Source organism: Paroedura picta, chromosome 1, assembly GCF_049243985.1.
Source record: "Paroedura picta isolate Pp20150507F chromosome 1, Ppicta_v3.0, whole genome shotgun sequence".
NCBI lineage: Eukaryota > Metazoa > Chordata > Lepidosauria > Squamata > Gekkonidae > Paroedura > Paroedura picta.
Window position 1 is genome coordinate 33,077,006 of NC_135369.1, and position 21,202 is coordinate 33,098,207.

Below are 21,202 nucleotides of genomic sequence, written 5' to 3' on the forward strand. Positions count from 1 at the left end.
AAGCAGCAGCAGAGAGTGGGGGGATCAAGGGGGAGAGGGCGGGCGGGGGAAGAGCGAGGTGGCTGTGTGTGTGTATGCGTGTGTGATGAGAGTCGGCGGAGCGCGGGGGCTGGCGGGTCGCGGGGGCTGGCGGGTCGCGGGGGCTTTTGGGGGGTTGGGACATCGCGCTGGGTGGGGGTGGCAGTGGTGGCGGAGGGAAGGCGAGGCCGCAGTGGAGCTTACCACCGTGAGTCTGGGCGTCATGCTGGGGCGAAGTCTGACTGCGGCGGGCTGCTTGCAGGCGGCTTCGGACTTTAAGAAGTGGCGAAGGGGCTATCCCTTGTGCGCAGGTGCAGGCTCCCGGTGGTGGGCGCGCCGCATGCCAGGTGTGCGGTTTCGAGTGGCCGCGAGCAGCACCCCATCGCCGTCTCCAGCAGGCTGCCCATGTCGGGCAGCTGGCTGGAGCGGCAGCAATGACGGCGTGCAGAGAAGGCAGCGGTTTGGTGGGGGGGCGGGAGACGCTTTGCGCCTCCTAACTCCTCAGCTCAATGGCAAGGGGTTTGGGGCCGGAATGGCAAGCGGAGGAAGCGCCTGCCGATTGGGCCCCTCCGCTTGCCATTCTGGGGGGAAGGGGCCAACGGCTCCCCTTCCTCATCCCGGACAGGGCACCAGGGCCCTTACTGTTTTATTTATACCGCTCTCATGGAGCGGTCTTAGATTTTAATTTTAATATAAAAGGCAGAATATGTGTATTTTTAAATGAAAATACATATATTGATCATGCAGTTCATGTGTCTTTTAAAAAGGTAAAGGTATCCCCTGTGCAAGCACTGAGTCATGTCTGATCGTTGGGGTGATGCCCTCAAGCATTTTCATGGCAGACTCAATACAGGGTGGTTTGCCAGTGCCTTCCCCAGTCATTACCGTTTACCCCCCCAGCAGCAAGCTGGGTACTCATTTTACCGACCTCGGAAGGATGGAAGGCCGAGTCAACCTTGAGCCGGCTGCTGGGATTGAACTCCCAACCTCATGGGCAGAGCTTTCAGACTGCATGTCTGCTGCCTTACCACTCTGCGCCATAAGAGGCTCTGTAGCATAGCTTGACTTTATTCTTAAGAGAACAGGATATAGTATGTGTTATTTTTTTTACACATGTAGATTTATATGTAATGAGTTATCTAATGTCTTGTAGGTATCAAAAAGTACGTTGTTGGCTTAATTATCAAGACCTCATCGGACCCATCATGTGTGGAAGTGAGTGAGACCTCAGGGAATTGGCTTGGGGGTTCCTTTTGAACTAGATAAAGACTCAAGTAACACTTTTTTTTTCTCCCTCCTCCAGAAAGAGAAAGTATATATTGGGAAACTGAATATGATTCTTGTTCAGGTAAGGTTCAGTTGTAGCTTTAAAATACTACCTTAGCAAAAGTTATGCAGAAAGACAGAGCTGATCCAATCACATGGGATGTTCTCCTTTTCAGATCCTAAAACAGGAGTGGCCAAAACATTGGCCAACGTTCATCAGTGATATAGTGGGGGCCAGCAGGACAAGTGAGAGCCTTTGCCAGAACAACATGGTAATCTTAAAACTGCTAAGTGAAGAGGTTTTTGACTTTTCCAGTGGACAGATAACGCAAGTGAAAGCCAAACATTTGAAAGACAGGCAAGTGGTTGTTTACACTGTATGTTGCCTTCAAGTTTGAATTGGTGGTCTTCTGTTGCATGTATTTTTATGTCAACTGACATTCTTTTTTTGCTTCATACACTCTATAAACAGTTTATATTTTAACTTGGTGATAAAGAAATTGAACTATTTGGAAATTTTGTTTGTAAAAGAGCATGTGCTTTTGCTTTTTGAATTTGTATGGTGGTAGGGATGTGCATTCGATATATCTGAGCCAAACAATACCTTACAGGTATTGTCCAGCTATTCTTTCAGCCAGATTTACATTGCAACTGAATTTCTGCTATCCAAAATGGCCACCAACCAAAATATCTGGGAAATATTTGGGATTTTTCAGGATGGATGGTCAATTTTAAAAAGGATTTTTACACTGTTTTTCTCTACCCTAAAGAATCTCAAAACAACTTACAATTGCTTTATCTTCCTTTCACCACAATAATGTATATTGTGAGATATGTGGGACTGAGAGTGTTCTGCGTTCTTCCCTGTCTAGTATTACCAGGATCTACACTCATGTTCCTACTACCCACTATTTATTCGCAGCTCCCACAACATGGCTGCTCCTGCCAGCCTCTCAGATCTGAAGTCTCTTTACTTTTTACTGCATTTATACTAAACTAAATATAAGCTGTATCAAATGTACTTGCACTGCACTTTTAAGTACATTTTAACTTGCAGCTTTTAGCAGAGTTTGTTTTTATACCCTGCTTTTCTCTTCCCTGAGGAGTCTCAAAGGAGCATACTATTGCATCCCCTTCCTCTCCCCACAGTAATGTACTTGGTGTGGTATGTGGGGCTGAAAGAGTTCTGAGAGAACTGAGTGGCCCACAGCCACCCAGCAGGCTTCATGTGGAAGAGTTAGGAACCAAACTCATTTATCTAGACTTGAGCCCACTGTTATAGAATCATAGAGTTGGAAGGGTCCTTCAGTGCCATCCAGCCCAACCCACCGGACAATGCAGGAACCCACAACCACCTGCTTACCCACAGTGACCCCAACTTCATGCCCAAATGATCGCCTCCACCAAAAATCTCCAGAATCCAGCCTGGCTTGGAGGAAATCCACAGTGATTAGCAATTCCCTGGGTATGCAGGCAAGAGCTACAAGAGACAAACATTGACACATCCCTTCCTGCCCACCCACTCACAATCAGCCTAAGTTCATAAAATCAGCATTTCTGTCAGATGACTAACTTTACTACTATACCATGCTGGCTCTCTTTCATAGTAAGACCAAATATTGCATCATACAGATGAGCCCACAAAACTATACCCTTGTTTACTTATCTGGATAGATGGTTACTTATCAAGATTAGACCCCTTCCCCAATTGGGATTTTAAGAAAATCGTAAATTCTAATATCATATTGGTATTGTAATCCGATTTTTTTTGTTTGCTGTTTGTTTTTGAAATACTGAAATAGTTTCAGGCCCAATAAACCTGAAATGAGGGGGGGTGTATACCCCTAGATGGTGCTGGTCTTGATTACTGTGGATAGTCAAAGTATGATTAAACATAGGGGCTGAATTTCTCTTCTTGTTTCTTTCAGCATGTGCAATGAATTCTCACAGATATTTCAGCTGTGTCAGTTTGTGATGGTAAGTCTAATGCAAAAACTCTCCACTGCAGTATATCTTACTAAAAACCCTTTCCAGCCAGCATTGGAAGTCCCAAAATGTCAAAGAATGTTTGCTTTGGCATGCTTCAGTCTCCTGCTCTCAGCCTTTTTGGAAGGCAGATGCTTTCATATTCCTTATTCACAATGCCTGTGTCCCTGCCAAGCAGGAAAAACTGAGACTATGGAGCATGTGCTATTGTACTGCTCCTACTATAATGACATTCGCTCACAATATGCCACACCAGTGTTAGCAAGCTCCCCAAGAAGATCAGAGCAGTTCAACATTTCTCTGCTTCTCTCTGATCTCTCTTCAGAAATAAAACATAACATTGCACATTTTTGCATGAGGACATGCAACATACATAAACAGATGTTTAAGCTCTTTAATCAAGGCTGCAGTATTACAGTTAAATGCTGATCTTATATGTGACAAGTTTTTTTTAAGTTGATTTTATATTGAAATAAAACTGAAACTTGAAAGCCTAAAAGATTTTGCCATGTAATGAGTATGCTTATATATGGCTTTATTAACAGGAAAATTCACAAAACGCTCCCCTTGTTCATGCGACTTTGGAAACTTTGCTACGATTCCTTAACTGGATTCCACTTGGTTACATTTTTGAGACCAAGCTGATCAGCACACTAATATACAAAGTAAGTATTTGTTCTCAATTGGAAATCTTCTGTAACTAACAAGGGGATTTTATTGCAACTAACCTTTTTATACATTTTTGTTACAGTTCTTAAATGTCCCCATGTTCCGAAATGTCTCTTTGAAGTGCCTCACAGAAATTGCTGGTGTCAGTGTAAGCCAGTATGAGGAACAATTCGTCACACTCTTTACCTTGACCATGATGCAGTTGAAACAGGTAACTCTAAACTGGTGCAATACAGAATCATCCTGTTCAGTCGCTAAATTGTTATTCACTTTCAGTCACTTCCTTTTTATTTATTTTTTATTTCTTGAATGGCATGTGTCATATACCCAGGTGATCCTAAAATTGTCTGGCAGCCAGGCAAGTGACATTTGGGGGTGGTTTGCCATGCCCTGCCCCCTCCTCAAGACCCTGGTATTTCTGGCAAAGCCAGAAGAAGTGCTAGTTGTGGAAAATGACCAAGGGGAAGTTGTCAGAGAAAGATACTGATTCTATCAATTTGTACAAGAACATGAGGGAAACACTAGGTATGTTCATTTTACTTCCGAGTGCCATCCAGGGCCAAATCTGCTTAATTTCCGAGATTGGGCTTTTTGTTTTTTTGCTGTATCCCATTGAAAGAGCAGGCTGTTCACTTCTGTGACCTTGTTTGCTTCTCTCAGTAGATGGAGTAGAGTAGATAGATGAGAATTCTCTCTTTAAGGCAGTTGGTGCATTTCAGAAATGCCAGTTTCCAGCCTGTGCAAAAAAAGTGGAGTCTGGTCCCCTTCAGTCAAATTTTATATGTGCCATGTCAGCTGTTTTTATGAATTAGTCTGTCTGTAGACTTCACTAACAATTAACAGAAAGATGACATCAGCAGGTGGCAGTGAATAGGCTAATTGCAAACTTCTGTTTTCAGGATAAAACCATAGGTGCTCTGATGAGGTGACCAGAAAAGTTTTTGCTTCCAAAATACTCCAGGGAAAAAGCCATACAATATAGAATTTGCCCGATATAGAATTTTCTTATTTCGTGTTTTACTGGATTTCATATGTTCAGACAACAGCTTGTCATTTAGAGTTCAACTTTGATGTTTGGTATTCACTCCTCATGTATAAGTTTACTGCATACCAGACGCTTAAGCATGCATGCTATGTAGAGTAAGATAAGTTCTGCAAAAATTGTTAAGACTTACAATCGAATTTGTCCCACTTATCTCAGTGGGACTACTTTTCTGCAATCCTAAAGAAAAGCAAACTGTGGTAAGGTACAAGCTGCAACCTGGAATATATAACTCCAGAAAGAAGGGTGATATTTTTGAGGTTGTGGTTCATAGTAGGAAATATGCAAAACAACTGTAATGAACAAGGTTTCATGTTCTAAATTTTCATGTAACTTACACCCTTTCTAGATGCTTCCTTTGAATACCAACATCCGACTTGCGTACTCAAATGGGAAAGATGATGAACAGAACTTCATTCAGAACCTCAGCTTGTTTCTCTGTACCTTTCTAAAAGAACATGGGCAGCTTATAGAAAAACGTTTAAATCTGAGGGAGACATTGATGGAAGTAAGTGGGGGGGGGGGCATCTGCACCAAGTGTTTGGAAGACAAATCTCCTGTTTCCCTAAAGTACTGCAGTTAATATGCAGTTGACATGCTAAACATCTCTATTAATGATCAACTAAGTAATCTGATAACATTAATGAAGCATTATGTATTCTTGTACCCCACACAAAACGTGGGTTGTTTGTAACAGTTCTGCAATATGCAATGAACCTGTATGGCAGGGGTAGTCAAACTGCGGCCCTCCAGATGTCCATGGACTACAATTCCCAGGAGCCCCTGCCAGCAAATGCTGGCAGGGGGCTCCTGGGAATTGTAGTCCATGGACATCTGGAGGGCCGCAGTTTGACTACCCCTGCTGTATGGTATAGTGGTTGGACTGGCAGAATAGGATCTGAGAGTCATTGGCTTGAATCCACTTTACCATGGAAACGTCTGAATGACACACTCTCAGTATAACCTACCTCACAAGGATGTTGTGATGGAGGGAAGTAGTAGTGTTGGTTTTTATACCCTGTTTTTCACTTCCCGAGGGAGTCTCAAAGCTGCTTACAGCGACCTTCCATTCCTCTCCCCACAAAAGATACCTGTTGGGCTGTAGATAGGGCTGAGAGAGATATGATAGAACTGCTCTGTGAGAGCAGCTCTAATAGGACGGTCACCCAGTTGGCTGCATACGGAGGAGTGGAAAATCAAATCATAATAAATGATTTTAACTACCCACACATTGACTAGTCAATATGTGTTCAAGTCAGGAGAAAGAGATTGGGCTTCTAGATACTCTCAGTGACACAATACTGGAAGCTCAGGTTAAACGTATGTCACAGGTTAGGAAAGGTACAAATAGGTATTAAAAATACCTGCATGGTTAATGAACAAGGTAAGAGCCAATAAAAGGTAAGAATGATTCTTTTAAGGAGTGGAAAGCTAGTCTGAGTGAGGTAAATAAAGAGGACCGCAGGATTTGGCAAATAAAATGTAAGTGGGATGATACATGGCCCGAATGGAATACCCTCAGAAGTACTTACCTATAAGCTAGACTGGTGAGCGGCACCGTTGGCAAATCTATTTACATGGATAAATCAAACAAGAACAAGACAAATTCCAGAGTCATGGTTTAATGCCATAATATCACCTATAAAAAAAGGAAATATTCAAAACCAAACGGGGCAAATTATTCATGGCCCTTTGGTGTAGTGGTTAGGAGTGCAGACTTCTAATCTGGCATGCCAGGTTCGATTCTGCACTCCCCCACATGCAGCCAGCTGGGTGACCTTGGGTTTCCCACAGGACTGATAAAGCTGTTCGGACCCAGCAGTGTTATCAGGGCTCTCTCAGCCTCACCCACCTCACAAGGTATCTGTTGTGGGGAGAGGAAAGGGAAGGCTTCTTTGAGCCTCCTTCGGGTAGAGAAAAGCGGCATATAAGAACCAACTCTTCTTATCGATCTCAAAACATCTCCATACCAAATGAGAAACTCTGACATAAATTAGGACAACTAAATAGACCAACAGTTGCTGTTTTTGATTAAGAAGCTCCATAGCAATAATTTCTGTCAGATCAAATGCATGATGGATGGGAACTTTATGGCCGAAATACCCATAAATATTGGAGTTAAACAAGAATGTATCCTTGCTCCTCACCTTTTTAGCCTCTTCTTAAATGATCTAGCTGTTCATCTGAAAAAAGTAAAAGGACAGCCACCTTATGTGGGCAAAAGAGGGATCTCTGCTATTGTTATATGAATATGATACATCATCTTAACAACGCGAGTGGGCCTGATTCGATACCTAAGAACATTTATTGATTACTGTCTTGAAAACAAACTCCCAATAAACTATAAAACTAAGATTCTTATCTTTGCTAAAACCTTCTGTAGGTACCATTGGTTAAGGGAAAACAAATACAGCATGTAAACCACTTTAAATATGGGCAGATGGGTTAACTATAGAGAAAAATTCTGAAAGCCACCAAGGGGCCAACAGCACTGCTGGTACAGTTCTTCCACCAGAAGGGAAATAAAAATATTTAATCCTCATGGTTTCTGTGCAGTCCCACATGGGTTCTGCCAGGATCACAGGCCTGCCACAGAGAATTAACTAGATACCTGAAAGTGTAAAAGCTCCCAAGAGTGCTGGCCCCTCCCCTCACAGAGTGACTTTCGTGCCCAAAGTCACGTGATGTGGGAGGAGCCAACTCTCCCCTCAGGCCTCTTTTTGCCGTTGCAGAAGAAGGACGCTAGCTTGTTGATTCTGCTAGATCACCTTTCTGAGGAGAAATATATTTCAAAAGTGAGAGAAATTAATTCTCTTTCTTCGTGGCACTCTTCAAAAAGTGCTCTGAGTGTGGGGCCAAGATGGCTCAGATAATCACACTAAATGCCTCTTGTGCCTTGGGGAAGGGTACTCTATTACTAACTGCCCTTCCTGCAGGAAGCTTACCCCTAAGACTAGGGATGATAGGGCTAGATGCCTTAAAGCAGCTTTGTGGGGAAAATCCCTTCGCCCTGTGGACTCTTCTGCCCCTTCTACCCAGCTGAAGGTGTGGCAATGGAGAAGAGAGCTGCCTCTGAACCACCTAAAAAGAAAAGTCGGTGGCTGTGTCGAGGGGTCATTCCCCCCCTATTTCGACGGTTTCAAAACCATCAAGGCTTATTTCCTCCTCTCTGTCGCCGACACGTTCAGTGTCGAGGGGACAATCTCGTGGCCGGGATGCTATGTTGCCGACAGAGATCCGGCTCTCGAGTGCTTTGCCGACGCCTGTTCCTATGACATCAATGTTGGCTGGAGATCGTGGCGCTGACCTGCCGGTTCCTGATCAGTCCGCTCAGAGGGAGCCCCCTTCGCCACCTGCTGGTTGGCGTCGGGCATCGACGTCACCTTTTGTCATTGTCAACTCTCGTTGGATTGTCGACAAGCTTCGCTGCCGACACTGCTTTGTCATTGTTCGCCTTTAACCTCTGATGATGACGAATTCTGAAAGCCACCAAGGGGCAAACAGCACTGCTGGTACAGTTCTTCCACCAGAAGGGAAATAAAAATATTTCTGCCACTCTAGAGACTTATAAAGCCAAAATAGTTCCACAGATTTTACATGGCGCTCCTGCATGGATCGCTGCATTCATCTGCAAGTTGGAAAGCCAACAATCTTCCTTCTTTATAAAGCTGTTGAATGTACCAAGCTGTGTTGCAGACATTATACTTGCAGCAGAGCTTGGCCAGCAAACTCCTGAAACTAGAGCCTGGCTAAACACTTTTAAATACTGGATTAAAATACACTTTCATGCACTTTCATGCACTCCCTACTTTATAATCTGTTAGGCTTTTTTGGAAGTTGCAAATACCGGGTATATTAGAAGAAGAAGGAGAGTTGGTTCTTATATGCCCCCTTGCCCAGCCCTGTCATCCCTTATGTTCTTTTCTTGGATGCTTTAGGATGCTTAGGGCTGATCCTGCGTTGAGCAGGGGATTGGACTAGATGGCCTGTATGGCCCCTTACAACTCTATGATTCCATACCGCTTTTCTCTAGGGAAACTGCAGCACATTGGGCTGGATATCCATCTACTAGTTGTCCAAGATGAGAGCCAGCTTGGTGTAGTGGTTAGGAGCACAGACTTCTGATCTGGTGAGCCAGGTTTGATTCCGCACTCCCCCACATGCAGCCAGCCAGGTGGTCTTGGGATCAGCTGTTCTGACCAAGCAGTAATATCAGGGCTCTCTCAGCCTCACCTGCCTCACAGGGTCTGTTGTGGGGAGAGGAAAGGGAAGGTAAATGTCAGCCACTTTGAGACTCCTTTGGGTAGAGAAAAGCGGTATATAAGAACCAACTCTTCATCTTCAAGGTATTATCCACAATACTAAGGGCATTCATATCTGTACCCCATGTCGGCTAAATAACAAATTTCTGTGTACCCCATTTTGAACTATGCATTACAATATGACTACCTCCTAATCTAGCATCTACTGCTTTATATTTTATTGAAGGACTGTATATATATTATTGTATTCTTGTTCCACTGTTTTATCTTTTATTATGCCAATACAGGTACTCTGTATTCTGTCTGGTGATCAGACAGACAAAATGAAACTATGAACATACTGCAAAAAACAAAGACCAACAATAAAAATAATCAAATACATTAATAGCAGAAAACCAACAAGGGAGGCAGTGGAACCATTAGATAACCAGGGGCTAAAAAGATTCCTAAAGGATGATAGGGCACTGGGAGGGAAGCTGGTTGTATTTTTTGGCTCTGTCTTCACTGTGGAAGAAGGGAGATTACTTGCTGCGCTCCAGAACTGCTATGCTGTGTTCCAGAGGGATCTGTTGAGGCTGGGCAAGGGAGCATCAACACGGCAAATTAGGTTTAATATGGGCAGAAATCTTATCTTAACTATACATATATATTGATTATAGGGTCTGAACTGGCAGGAATTTACCAGGTTAGAGCTCTTGGAGTCATGGTAGATAAATGTTGACTCAATATGTGACTGCAACAAACAAGACAAATGCTATGCCAGAGATAATTAGGAAGAGAATAGAAAATAAATCAGCCATATAAAAATGCCCCCATATATATCTATGGCATAGCCCGATTTGGAACATCATGTACAGTTCTGATCACTTACACCTAAAAAAAATTGGGGAAAGTGCAGAAAATGGCAACTAAAATGATTAAGGTTTCAACACATTCCTTATAAAGAAAGGTTAAAGAGGCTAGAGCTTTTTAACTTGGCAAAATGACAATTAAAGGATGAAGCTTAGAACAGATAAAAGGAAATACTTTACTCAATGAGTAATTAACACATAGCATTAAGTGTTGGCCACTACAGGTATAGACAGCTTCAATGGAATTGGATAAGCATTTGGAGCAGCTGTCCATCAAAGGCTACAAGGTATAGATGGAATACTATGTCTGCACCTGTGATGCTCTTTATTCTTTGTGCTTGGAGGTCAGAGGGGGAAGGCTTCTGGTGTTCTTGCCCCACTGGCAGAACTTCTGATGGCACCTGGGTTTTGACAACAGTGTAACATAGAGTTTTGGTCAGAGATGGGCCATTGACCTGATCCAGCATGGCTTCTTTTTTGTTCTTATGATTAGACCTGAAATCTGACTCTTATCACTGGCCCATTTGTCAAATTACTGTGGCCCAGTTCTTTATGATGTCTGCAGTGATTGTATATAGATTCCATGTGTTTGCAGGAACCACTTCAGAGCTGTATATGAGAGCTGTAAGCACAGATGAGCCAAAATGTCTGTTTTTTGACCATTTGGACCAGGGAATCCTTTGTCCTGTTAAATATTTTTTCCTGTCAATGAATAGTGTTTACAAAATACCTACAACATATTTATTATTTGGTGAGGCACCAATTCACTCTTCCTTTGTGGGAAAAGATAGTCATAAAAGCATTTTAGTGCATCGCTTAAAAACCTGATAATGACATAAAGTTGTTCCTTTATGTATTTTAAGAAGATGTTTCAAAAATAAAACCGTGATTTTTTACCTTTTCAAATGTTGATTCAGTAATCAAACTTCTATATAAATTTACTTTAGGCTCTTCATTACATGCTTCTGGTTTCTGAAGTTGAGGAAACTGAAATCTTCAAGATTTGCTTGGAGTACTGGAATCACCTGGCTGCTGAACTATATAGGGAGAGTCCATTTTCAACATCTGCTTCTCCTTTACTTTCGGGGACTCAGCATTTTGATGTTCCACCCAGGAGACAACTTTACCTACCTGTTCTGTCCAAGGTAATAAGAACCTTCTGAATTGTTTATGGTCCTTTTTTCCTATGTTAAAGCCACTTGGCTTTCCTCCCTTCATCAAGAGTAGAATCAAAAATCCAAAGAATTTGGGTAATCTGTAGAAGTTGGTTGTTTCAAATAATGTATTGTGTGGCATCAAGAGAAACATGTAATCACAAAACTGATGTTTCATGCTCCTTCCTTAAAAACCACCTGTTAGGTTCAGAAGACCCTCTGGAATGATATAGGATATAGTGGAACTCTTACATGCATAGAATAGGTATCCAACCTCTGTTATTTCTATGGTGAGAACAGCATAGCTTGGTGCTTCTGTCTCAACTCCCCACCCCAGAGCCTTGAAAAAGACAAAAAGGGACAAATCCCCATAGACTTGAATGGTGCCATTGGTTTCCATTGTGCCTAATTGATTTTGAGTAAATCAAAATGGCCTAAATCTTTTTCTTCTTCCACCTACAAAAGGAAATGAATAAGCTTTTCTTATTTCTCTTGGAAGAAGCTTAACTGTGATCATGGCTATTTTGAATAATATATATTGATTTAATACAATAAAATCCATTATCCAATGCTTTATAAATTCATCTCAGTAACTAGTTGTAGTCAGTGAAAGTTTTTTTATACCCCTGTTTAAATACTCTAATTGGAAAAGAAGCCTTGCATGTTCGGAGTTTCTTCACATAAATTTTTTACTCTCAGACACATACTTTCCTGCTTCAGGTTATGAAAAGCCTAGTTTTGTTGTAAAACAACTCTTTAAATATTTAGGTATGTCATGCTCAAAAATGTCATGTATGCCACAACACGAATGTTTTTTCCCCCCTTAAATATAGGTTCGGTTGTTGATGGTTAGCCGTATGGCAAAGCCAGAAGAAGTGCTAGTTGTGGAAAATGACCAAGGGGAAGTTGTCAGAGAATTCATGAAAGATACTGATTCTATCAATTTGTACAAGAACATGAGGGAAACACTAGGTGTGTTAATTTTACCTTACCACTTATGGAAATTGTTGTGTTGCTTCTATATTTCATAAATACCACCTTTTAATTTACCATTATGAATCTCTGGCTTGTTATAAAGAAAGACCTTAAGTCCCACCTGTTAAAGAAGTTTACAATAGCGGGCAATAGGGCTTTATAATCACACCTTCTCTATAACATGGACCAAAGGAAGTACACAAATCCAGGGAAATGAGAGTTCTTTTTAAAGTATTTATAGTCAGGCTACTTATTTTCCTGTTTATATTAACTCTTAGAAGAAGAGTTCATTCTTATGAGCCTTCGGGGAGGGCGGTATATAAATCTAAATAAATAAATAAAATAAATAAATTATATGCTGCTTTTCTCTACCCAAAGGAGGCTCAAAGTAGTTTACAGTCGCCTTCCCTTTCCTCTCCCCACAACAGACACCCTGTGAGGAAGGTGAGGCTGAGAGAGCCCTGATATCACTGCTCAGTCAGAACAGTTTTATCAGTGCCATGGCGAGCCCAAGGTCACCCAGCTGGCTGCATGTGGGGGAGTGCAGAATCGAACCCGGCATGCCAGATTAGAAGTCCGCACTCCTAACCACTACACCAAACTGGCTCTCTTTATTAGGTTGAATGCACTTGTTGAGAATTCTAGTATAACTTAAGAATCTGAGCCTTCGCCACACAGTCTGAGCAATCCCCGGAGGCCTTTTCAAATTATGGCAAAACCCATTGTATGCCTTAAACTCTCAGCACTTTTTTCTTATCTGTAGTACAGTGATAGCACTGACATCTCTTACAGACTATAATAATATTGTGATATGTGTAAAGCTGCGGAAATGTATAATATGTTTTGTTAGCTATCTGACTTTTGGAAAAACCTGAGAAATGCTTACAAAGCTTGACAATTCTAAGAGGATCTTCACTGTTCTTACTAGATTCTAGCTGTGATGGGTGCCTGTGTGTTTCCTCTCGGCTGAGTACTCTATGTCTTCAGGACATCTAGGGGTATGGCGTGGAGGAGGAGATGTTCACTACTTACTGTAAAATCTAATCTTCAAATTAATAACCAGGTTTATAAATCCTTATTTTTCCAGTTTACCTCACCCATCTGGATTACGCAGATACTGAACGAATAATGACAGAAAAACTTCACAATCAAGTAAATGGTACTGAATGGTCGTGGAAAAATCTAAACACTCTGTGTTGGGCTATAGGCTCAATTAGTGGAGCAATGCATGAAGAGGATGAGAAACGATTTCTTGTAACAGTAATAAAGGTATGATTGGACAAAGGACTTTAAACTAATTTTTCTAGGAAGCAACCTAGTTTTTTCTGGAGACATAAGACTTAGTAGGCATTTTTGAACAAGTGGCAGTAGCTGAACATACTAAGCTTTTGCTGTTGCTAGGTGCGAAGTCGTGTCCAACCCATCACGACCCCATGGACAATGATCCTCCGGGCCTTCCTGCCCTCTACCATTCCCCGGAGTCCATTTATGTTTGCACCAACTGCTTCAGTGACTCCATCCATCCACCTCATTCTCTGTCGTCCCCTTCTTCTTTTGCCCTCGATCACTCCCAGCATTAGGCTCTTCTCCAGGGAGTCCTTCCTTCTCATGAGGTGGCCAAAGTATTTGAGTTTTATCTTCAGGATCTGGCCTTCTAAAGAGCAGTCAGGGCTGATCTCCTCTAGGATTGACCGGTTTGTTCGCCTTGCAGTCCAAGGGACTCGCAAGAGTCTTCTCCAGCACCGGAGTTCAAAAGCCTCAATTCTTTGGCGCTCGGCCTTCCTTACGGTCCAACTTTCACAGCCATACATTGCAACTGGGAAGACCATAGCCTTGACTATGCTACGCTTATTTGTAGCTAAATTTGTCCCCATAAATGGTAGGGGTTTCATGGAGATTAAATAATTATTAATCACTGTTGTGAGTTGAAACCCAGCTGTACCTGTTAATGGATGGCCATCCATCTACACCTTGAGTGTACTGAACGGTTGACTGGACGCAGTGGTGGATTAGCTCAAGCAGAATCGGATGAAGTTGAATCCAACTTAAGTCAGAGGTTCTTTGGCTGGGTCAGCGTGCCCCAAGTGAAGCACTACAACTCCTAGTTATTTACGGGGTCCAGATAACTGACCACCATCAGGAGCCTGGGTATTATCTTGAACTCCTTATTATCAGTGAAGTCCCAGATCACAAATGCTGGCCCGCAAGCTTTTTACTCTCAGACACAGCAGCTAGCACCTTATTTGTTGGCGCCTGCTGCAGCCATTGTGATCCATGCAATGGTCACCTCCACATTAGACTACTGCAACTCACTTTATGCAGGGCTACCCTTGTATCTGATCTGGACGCTTCAACTGGTCCCAAATGCAGCTACCTGTGCTGACCTAACACTGGTACAGATTAAGTACAGAATCAAATTCAAGGTACTGGTACTTAAAAGTCCCTAAATGGTCGGAGACCTTTGTATCTGCAGGATCGCCTTCTTCCTTATTCCCCTCAGAGAAATCTGAGATCGAAGCCCCAGATAAACTGGCCTTAACCAGAGCCATGGCTTTCTCTGCCCTAGCACTGGCCTGATGGAGTGCTCTTCTGAATGAGATCAGGCTCTGGACTTAAAGCAGTTTTGCAGGACCCCCAAGACATAGCTGTTCCACCAGACCAATGGGTGAGGCCCACAGAAGATCATCAACAACTGGTCTCCCTACACAACAACATCCACATGCAACTTAGTTAACAACACCATAGCGCTGTAGTCTCCCTTCCTCCAACTGGAGAGAAGACAATGAGGTCCTTGGTTTTTAATGCAAACTGGTTTTTATACATTCTATTTATGAAGTGTTATGTATCGCCATGTTGATTTTAGTTGTAAGCATCGTACTAAATAAGGAAGCACATCATAAGAATATGCAATATTCTACATTATATATATTTAATTTTTCCATTTAGCTAATAAAAGATGACTTGTAAATATTAGATTCATGGTGTAGTATAGCAATGACTAACAATTGTTACTATAACTAAACATAGAAACTCTCTCATTGTTGCTCAATTTTTTTCCTTTGAAGGACCTTCTGGGACTCTGTGAGCAGAAACGTGGGAAAGATAACAAAGCTATTATTGCATCTAATATCATGTACATAGTGGGGCAATATCCAAGGTTTTTGAGAGCTCACTGGAAATTTCTGAAGACTGTGGTTAGCAAGCTATTTGAATTCATGCATGGTAATTCAGAGTTTTATTAGTTTTTCTTAATGCCATAACTTTTCTTTGTGACTTGCGTTTAAATATTTATTCAGTTTGACACTGAAATACCAAATTAAGTGGATTTGAGAAATGGTTATATAGAAAGTATCATAGAGTTGGAAGGGACCTCCAGGGTCATTGTCCAAAATTCTGAGAAAGCTGTTTCATGCTGAAATACATTTCCTGTCCTGATGGTGTTATCTAGGGCTGGTAAAATATGCTATTTAAGGTGGTGTTTAGATTTAGGAAAGATTAATAGGCAAGTACTCTAAAGGTTATACTTCTCTTCTGTAGACAGTTCAAAAAACAAAACAAAAAACATGAGTCATAGCAGTGCAATTTATATATAATGTCTGCACAGAAAGATGGGTGTGAGAGAAATGCATAATCTTCACAATTTGGATCTCTTAGAAACCCATGATGGTGTCCAGGACATGGCTTGTGATACTTTCATTAAAATAGCGCAGAAATGCCGCCGGCACTTTGTTCAAGTCCAAGTGGGAGAGGTAATGCCATTCATTGACGAGATCCTGAACAGCATTAATACTATCATTTGTGATCTTCAGCCTCAGCAGGTATGTTTAATTCTGCTTATTACTTAACTGTTTTATTCACATTCTTTATAATGTGTTGTTACTGCTATCTGTAAACTTCTAAAAATACTAGATTGGATCAATCCAGCATGATGGGGGGAAATATGACTCAGACTGGCTAGGATGAGTTCATGCTTAAGTTTAAAACAAACACTGGGGTTAAATACAGCTTATTGATTTTGAAATCTAAACAGGCTACACATATTATTGTAGGACTATGTAGTTATTGAGCAGAAAATCCCAGCTGAGACCATTTATTTTCAGAACAGTCTGAATTTGTAAGTACATATACCAGGATTGTTTCTCAGTTTTTAGGTTTTTCAACTATATGTTCTGCTATATTTCTTAATAGGTACATACTTTCTACGAAGCAGTTGGATATATGATTGGAGCACAAACTGACCAAACAGTACAAGAGCATTTGATAGAAAAATATATGTTACTCCCTAATCAAGTATGGGACAGCATAATTCAACAGGCCACAAAAGTAAGGAGATGCTGTATTTTTCTTGCAAGCATTGTCACATTATGTAGGAAAATAAAAAGGTAAAAGGTAAAGGTATTCCCTGTGCAAGCACCAAGTCATGTCTGACCCTTTGGTGATGCCCTCTAGCGTTTTCATGGCAGACTCAATAAGGGGTGGTTTGCCAGTGCCTTCCCCAATGTAGGAAAATAGTTGTAATTAAATCTAACTTAAATATATAGTTCAGCACATGAGTCAGTTCTAGCAAAACTTGAGTCTCAGTGGCTTGCCCATGAACTGTGTTAACTGTGTTCTCTCATTGGAGGGAAGTAATCAGTTGGGATCCTGCAAGGAGTAGTATTGGGGCTGTGGCTGTTCAGGTGGTTGTAAATGGTCTAGAATTGGGGGAGAGCAGTGCAGTGGCCAAGTTTGTAGATGTCAGTTATTCAGAACAGTGAAAATGAACAGCTCCAGGAGGATTTCTGAAATGATGAGTGGGCAACAATGTGGTAAATGAAATTCAACGTAGGTAAGCCTTAAGTGATGTACATTGGAATTTTTAAAAATCCCAAAATTCAGGGATATGCCAGTGGGGTCTGAACTTGCTGAGACTGAGAGGGAAAGAGCCCTTGGGGTCATAGTGGATAGTTCAGTGTAACCCAGGGTGCCACCGAGATTTTTTTTTTAAACTCAACTCTGTGTTCCGGCTCATGGGGAAAAGGATTGAAAATAAAGCAGCTGATATCTGAATGCCCCTGTATTTTTAGTGATACTGCAGCTTCAGTTGGAATACTGTGTTCAGTTTGTTCCTGTGAGGAAAGGTGGGAGAGTCTAGGGCTTCTCTGTTTAGAAAACAGATTGGGAGGGGATTGACGTGATAGCCCAGAGAGAATTTGCTCCTTCTCCCAAAACTTAAAACTTGGGAGGCATCCAATGAAGTTGAAGAACAAATAGATTCAGGACAAACAAAAGGGTGGTTAAAATGCAGAATTTGATGCCAGAATATGTAGTGATGGCCACAGCCATAGACAGCTTTAAACAGGAATTAGACACACTCGTGTAGTGTTTTTTGAATGTCAACGCCAGGAGGCAACATCCTTTTGTTGCTCCGAAGGACCTGGCTGGTCAGTGTGCAATTCTAGACTCTGGATCACTGATCTGATCCAGCAGGGCTCTTATGTGACATATACAAAAATGGTTTATTTCTGCCCACAGAACGTTGACATCCTAAAGGACTCTGAAACTGTTAAACAGTTGGGTAGTATCCTGAAAACCAATGTCAGAGCATGTAAAGCTGTTGGACATCCATTTGTGATTCAGCTGGGAAGAATCTACTTGGATATGCTGAATGTGTACAAGTGCCTAAGTGAAAACATTTCTGCGGCTATTCAGGCAAACGGTAAAACTAACATTGCAACCCTTGATACCTTCATTCAGGTTTATTTTAAAATAGTGCCTTCTCAGTTATAGTTGGATCCTTCCAATCGAGCCCAATTTCCTCCCTCTGTAGTTTCCATCTTATGTAGCTTTTGTCCTCACTGCTCTTGTGATCCCCCAGCTTATCCTTCTCAGTGGTCTAAAGCAGTGGTCCCCAATCCCTGGTCCATGGCCCGGTACTGGGCCGCGAGAACCTGGGCAGCGAGCCGCGGCTCCCCCGCGCAGTGAGAAGCTCGTCAGGCCGTGAGCAAATTGGCTGTCGAAGCAGCCGATTAGCTTGCGGCCCAGCAAGCTTCTTGCTGCGGGGGGGAAGCGTGGCCACAGGCACGCCGGGAGCACAAATGCGCATGCGTGGACCCCGGGTCGCCCTCTCCCCCCCCCACCCCTTGGCAGCTGTCCACAACCGGAAAAAGATTGCGGACCACTGGTCTAAAGGGGTCTCTTCTGTTTTTCACAAATAAGACATTTTTGCTAGTCTGGGGGGAGGGGGAACCCAACTGAAGAACAGAATAAAGACTGAGTTAGAGTAGAATTAAAAGATGAGAGAATTATGTTCAGTCCATGAGGTAAGCATGCCTTTGATATGTTGAGTGCTGTGGTCAGGAAAATTAATGAAGGACGTGAAATTAACGTAGAATCTAATGACTCCACATTTTTAAAGCATGATTTAGTGTTAAATAAGAAATAATGTGCTAAGCTAAAGAAATTTCCTTCTTGAAAATTATAATATTTTCCATACTGAATGCCGATAGTTGAAGTGTATGGCTCATTTGAAAATCACTTTAAGTTTCCTTTGAGAGTCGTTGTGCACGTAACTGATACCTTAACTGTGGTTTGCCGTTCATTTAAAATGTATACTCACCATCCCAATTTCAGCTCTACATGAATTATGTAACATTGAAAATGTCGACCAATGTAAGAATCAGAACAGGCTTGTGGGAGCTTGCCATAAATACTACTCCAAATATCAAGTAGTGAAGGAATATCAGTTACTGTTGCATGTTTTAAACTCGACTTTACAAGTGATTAAACAAATCTAGCTTGTATTTTTGTTCTTTTTTTTTCCACCAAGAAGCTCAGAACAGCACATGTGATCTCTCTTGCCCATTTCATCATCGCAGCCACTCCGAGGTGGGCTTGACTGGGCAACTTTCAAGGCCTAAGGGAGATTTGAGTCTGAATCTTTTAGAAGTCTAGCCTAGCACTTTCTTCACTACACTACATAAGCTCTCAGTATGCCAAAAACACCATCACGCCCCTGAAATTATCACTTTACAAAGTTCGCCAAAAGCCATTAGGAAGTGGATAGCTACACAGCCTTTAGCTACAGAAGAAGAGGGAAGAGCTGGGGTTTTTGATAACTTGCGATTCACTACCCAAAGGAGTCCCAAAGCGACTTACCAAACACCTTTCCCTTCCTCTCCCCACAACAGACACCCTGTGAAGTAGGGTAGGACTAGGAGAGCTCTAAGAGAACTGTGACTAGCCCTAGATCATAATGCTGGCTGCATGTGGAGGAGTGGTTTTCCACACTAGAGTACACTGCTCTTTAACCACTACAACACGCTGGCTTGTGTTTTTGCACAGGAGGTACATGCTATCCTAATTGAAGGGTTTTGGAGCCCCTTTTATAGTATGAAAGTTGAGAACAATATGCACCAGAATGGTGCTGCAAAATTTTTGTGCCTGAAAGTGAAGTTGGCTTTTAAGACTACTGGTAATCCTGTGTCAAACTGCGGTGTAATAATATCTGTAATAATATTTGATTCTTCAAAGTCTCTGTTCTTGACTGTGCTGTCAATCACTTTCAGGTGAAATGGTTACAAAGCAGCCCCTGATCAGAAGTATGAGAACAGTAAAAAGGGAAACATTAAAATTAATTTCTGGCTGGGTGAGCCGATCCAATGATCCTCAGATGGTAAGTGTGAACTTATAAAATGCAAAAGCTTTAACAGACTACAAATTGTTACGTAAAGGTAAATCTTACATTTAAAACATTGGTGTCTTTCTTTTTTTTAGGTAGCTGAAAATTTTGTTCCACCATTGCTGGATGCAGTTCTTATTGACTACCAGAGGAACGTTCCAGCTGCCAGGGAGCCTGAAGTACTTAGTACGATGGCTATCATAGTAAACAAACTGGGGGGACATATTACTGCTGAAATACCTCAGATATTTGATGCTGTCTTTGAATGCACGTTAAATATGATCAACAAGGTAACACTGTAGAAGTAGTTCTCTTTCTACTTGTTTTAATGCTTGAAGCCCTTCTGTAGATGCATCTAGCTTGTGCAAGCATTCTGCTGTGTTTGGTTGAATATATGCATTACAGTAAAAATGTTAGGCAGGACTCATTTATTTCTCATGCTAGCAAAGTTATGCTCAAAATCCTACAAGCTAGGCTCCAGCAATATGTGGACCGAGAACTTCCAGAAGTACAGGCAGGATTTCGAAGAGGCAGAGGAACTAGAGGTCAAATTGCCAACATACGCTGGATCATGGAGAAAGCTAGGGAGTACCAGAAGAACAATCTACTTCTGCTTCATTGACTATGCTAAAGCCTTTGATTGTGTGGAGCACAACAAATTGTGGCAAGTTCTTAAAGAGATGGGAATACCAGAGCATCTTATCTGTCTCTTGAGAAACCTATATGCAGGTCAAGAAGCAACAGTGAGAACCAGGCATGGAATCATTGATTGGTTCAAAATTGAGAAAGGAGTTCAGCAAGGCTGTATTTAACTTGTATGTGGAGCACATCATGAGAAAGGTGGGGTTAGATGAGTCACAAATTGGGATCAAGATTGCAGGAATTAAAGAGTCTTTTGATGTGGATGAAGGAGGAGAGGACAAAAGTTAGCTTGAAACTCAACATCAAGAAAACAAAGATCATGGCATCCGGCCCTCTCAATTCCTGGCAAATAGATGGGGAAGAAATGGAGGTAGTGACAGATTTTATTTTCCTGGGCTCCAAGATCACTGCAGATGGGGACTGCAGCAAAGAAATTAAAAGATGCTTGCTCCTGGGGAGGAAAGCTATGGCAAATCTAGACAGCATCCTAAAAAGCAGATACATCACCCTGCCAATGAAAATGCGTTTAGTTAAGGCTATGGTCTTTCCAGTTACAACATATGGCTGTGAAAGTTGGACCATAAGTAAGGCCGAGCGTCAAAGAATTGAGTCTTCTGGTGCTGGAGAAGACTCTTGTGAGTCCCTTGGACTGCAAGGTGAACAAACCAAACCGGTCA

General features: G+C 41.9%; 1 protein-coding gene and 1 long non-coding RNA gene across 5 annotated transcripts in view; one reads left to right on the top strand and one right to left on the bottom strand.

The window, feature by feature from the left end:
- Positions 1-21,202, top strand: part of XPO1 (exportin 1) — a 52,789-nt gene that overhangs the window by 26,931 nt on the left and 4,656 nt on the right. For all 4 annotated transcript variants that reach the window (XM_077332797.1, XM_077332807.1, XM_077332787.1 and 1 more), the window contains 16 exons: positions 1,172-1,233; positions 1,322-1,366; positions 1,461-1,642; positions 3,213-3,261; positions 3,816-3,935; positions 4,022-4,150; positions 5,331-5,489; positions 11,042-11,239; positions 12,082-12,220; positions 13,311-13,492; positions 15,289-15,445; positions 15,878-16,041; positions 16,412-16,546; positions 17,738-17,921; positions 19,771-19,877; positions 19,979-20,173. In XM_077332797.1, the coding sequence (XP_077188912.1) occupies positions 1,172-1,233; positions 1,322-1,366; positions 1,461-1,642; positions 3,213-3,261; positions 3,816-3,935; positions 4,022-4,150; positions 5,331-5,489; positions 11,042-11,239; positions 12,082-12,220; positions 13,311-13,492; positions 15,289-15,445; positions 15,878-16,041; positions 16,412-16,546; positions 17,738-17,921; positions 19,771-19,877; positions 19,979-20,173 (2,207 nt within the window). The remainder of the gene's footprint in view (positions 1-1,171; positions 1,234-1,321; positions 1,367-1,460; positions 1,643-3,212; positions 3,262-3,815; positions 3,936-4,021; positions 4,151-5,330; positions 5,490-11,041; positions 11,240-12,081; positions 12,221-13,310; positions 13,493-15,288; positions 15,446-15,877; positions 16,042-16,411; positions 16,547-17,737; positions 17,922-19,770; positions 19,878-19,978; positions 20,174-21,202) is intronic.
- LOC143835352 (uncharacterized) lies at positions 4,185-7,172 on the bottom strand. The gene is made up of 3 exons (XR_013230107.1): positions 7,129-7,172; positions 6,514-6,550; positions 4,185-4,675 (listed from the first exon to the last, which is right to left on the bottom strand). It is a non-coding gene; the product is annotated as an uncharacterized LOC143835352 (long non-coding RNA).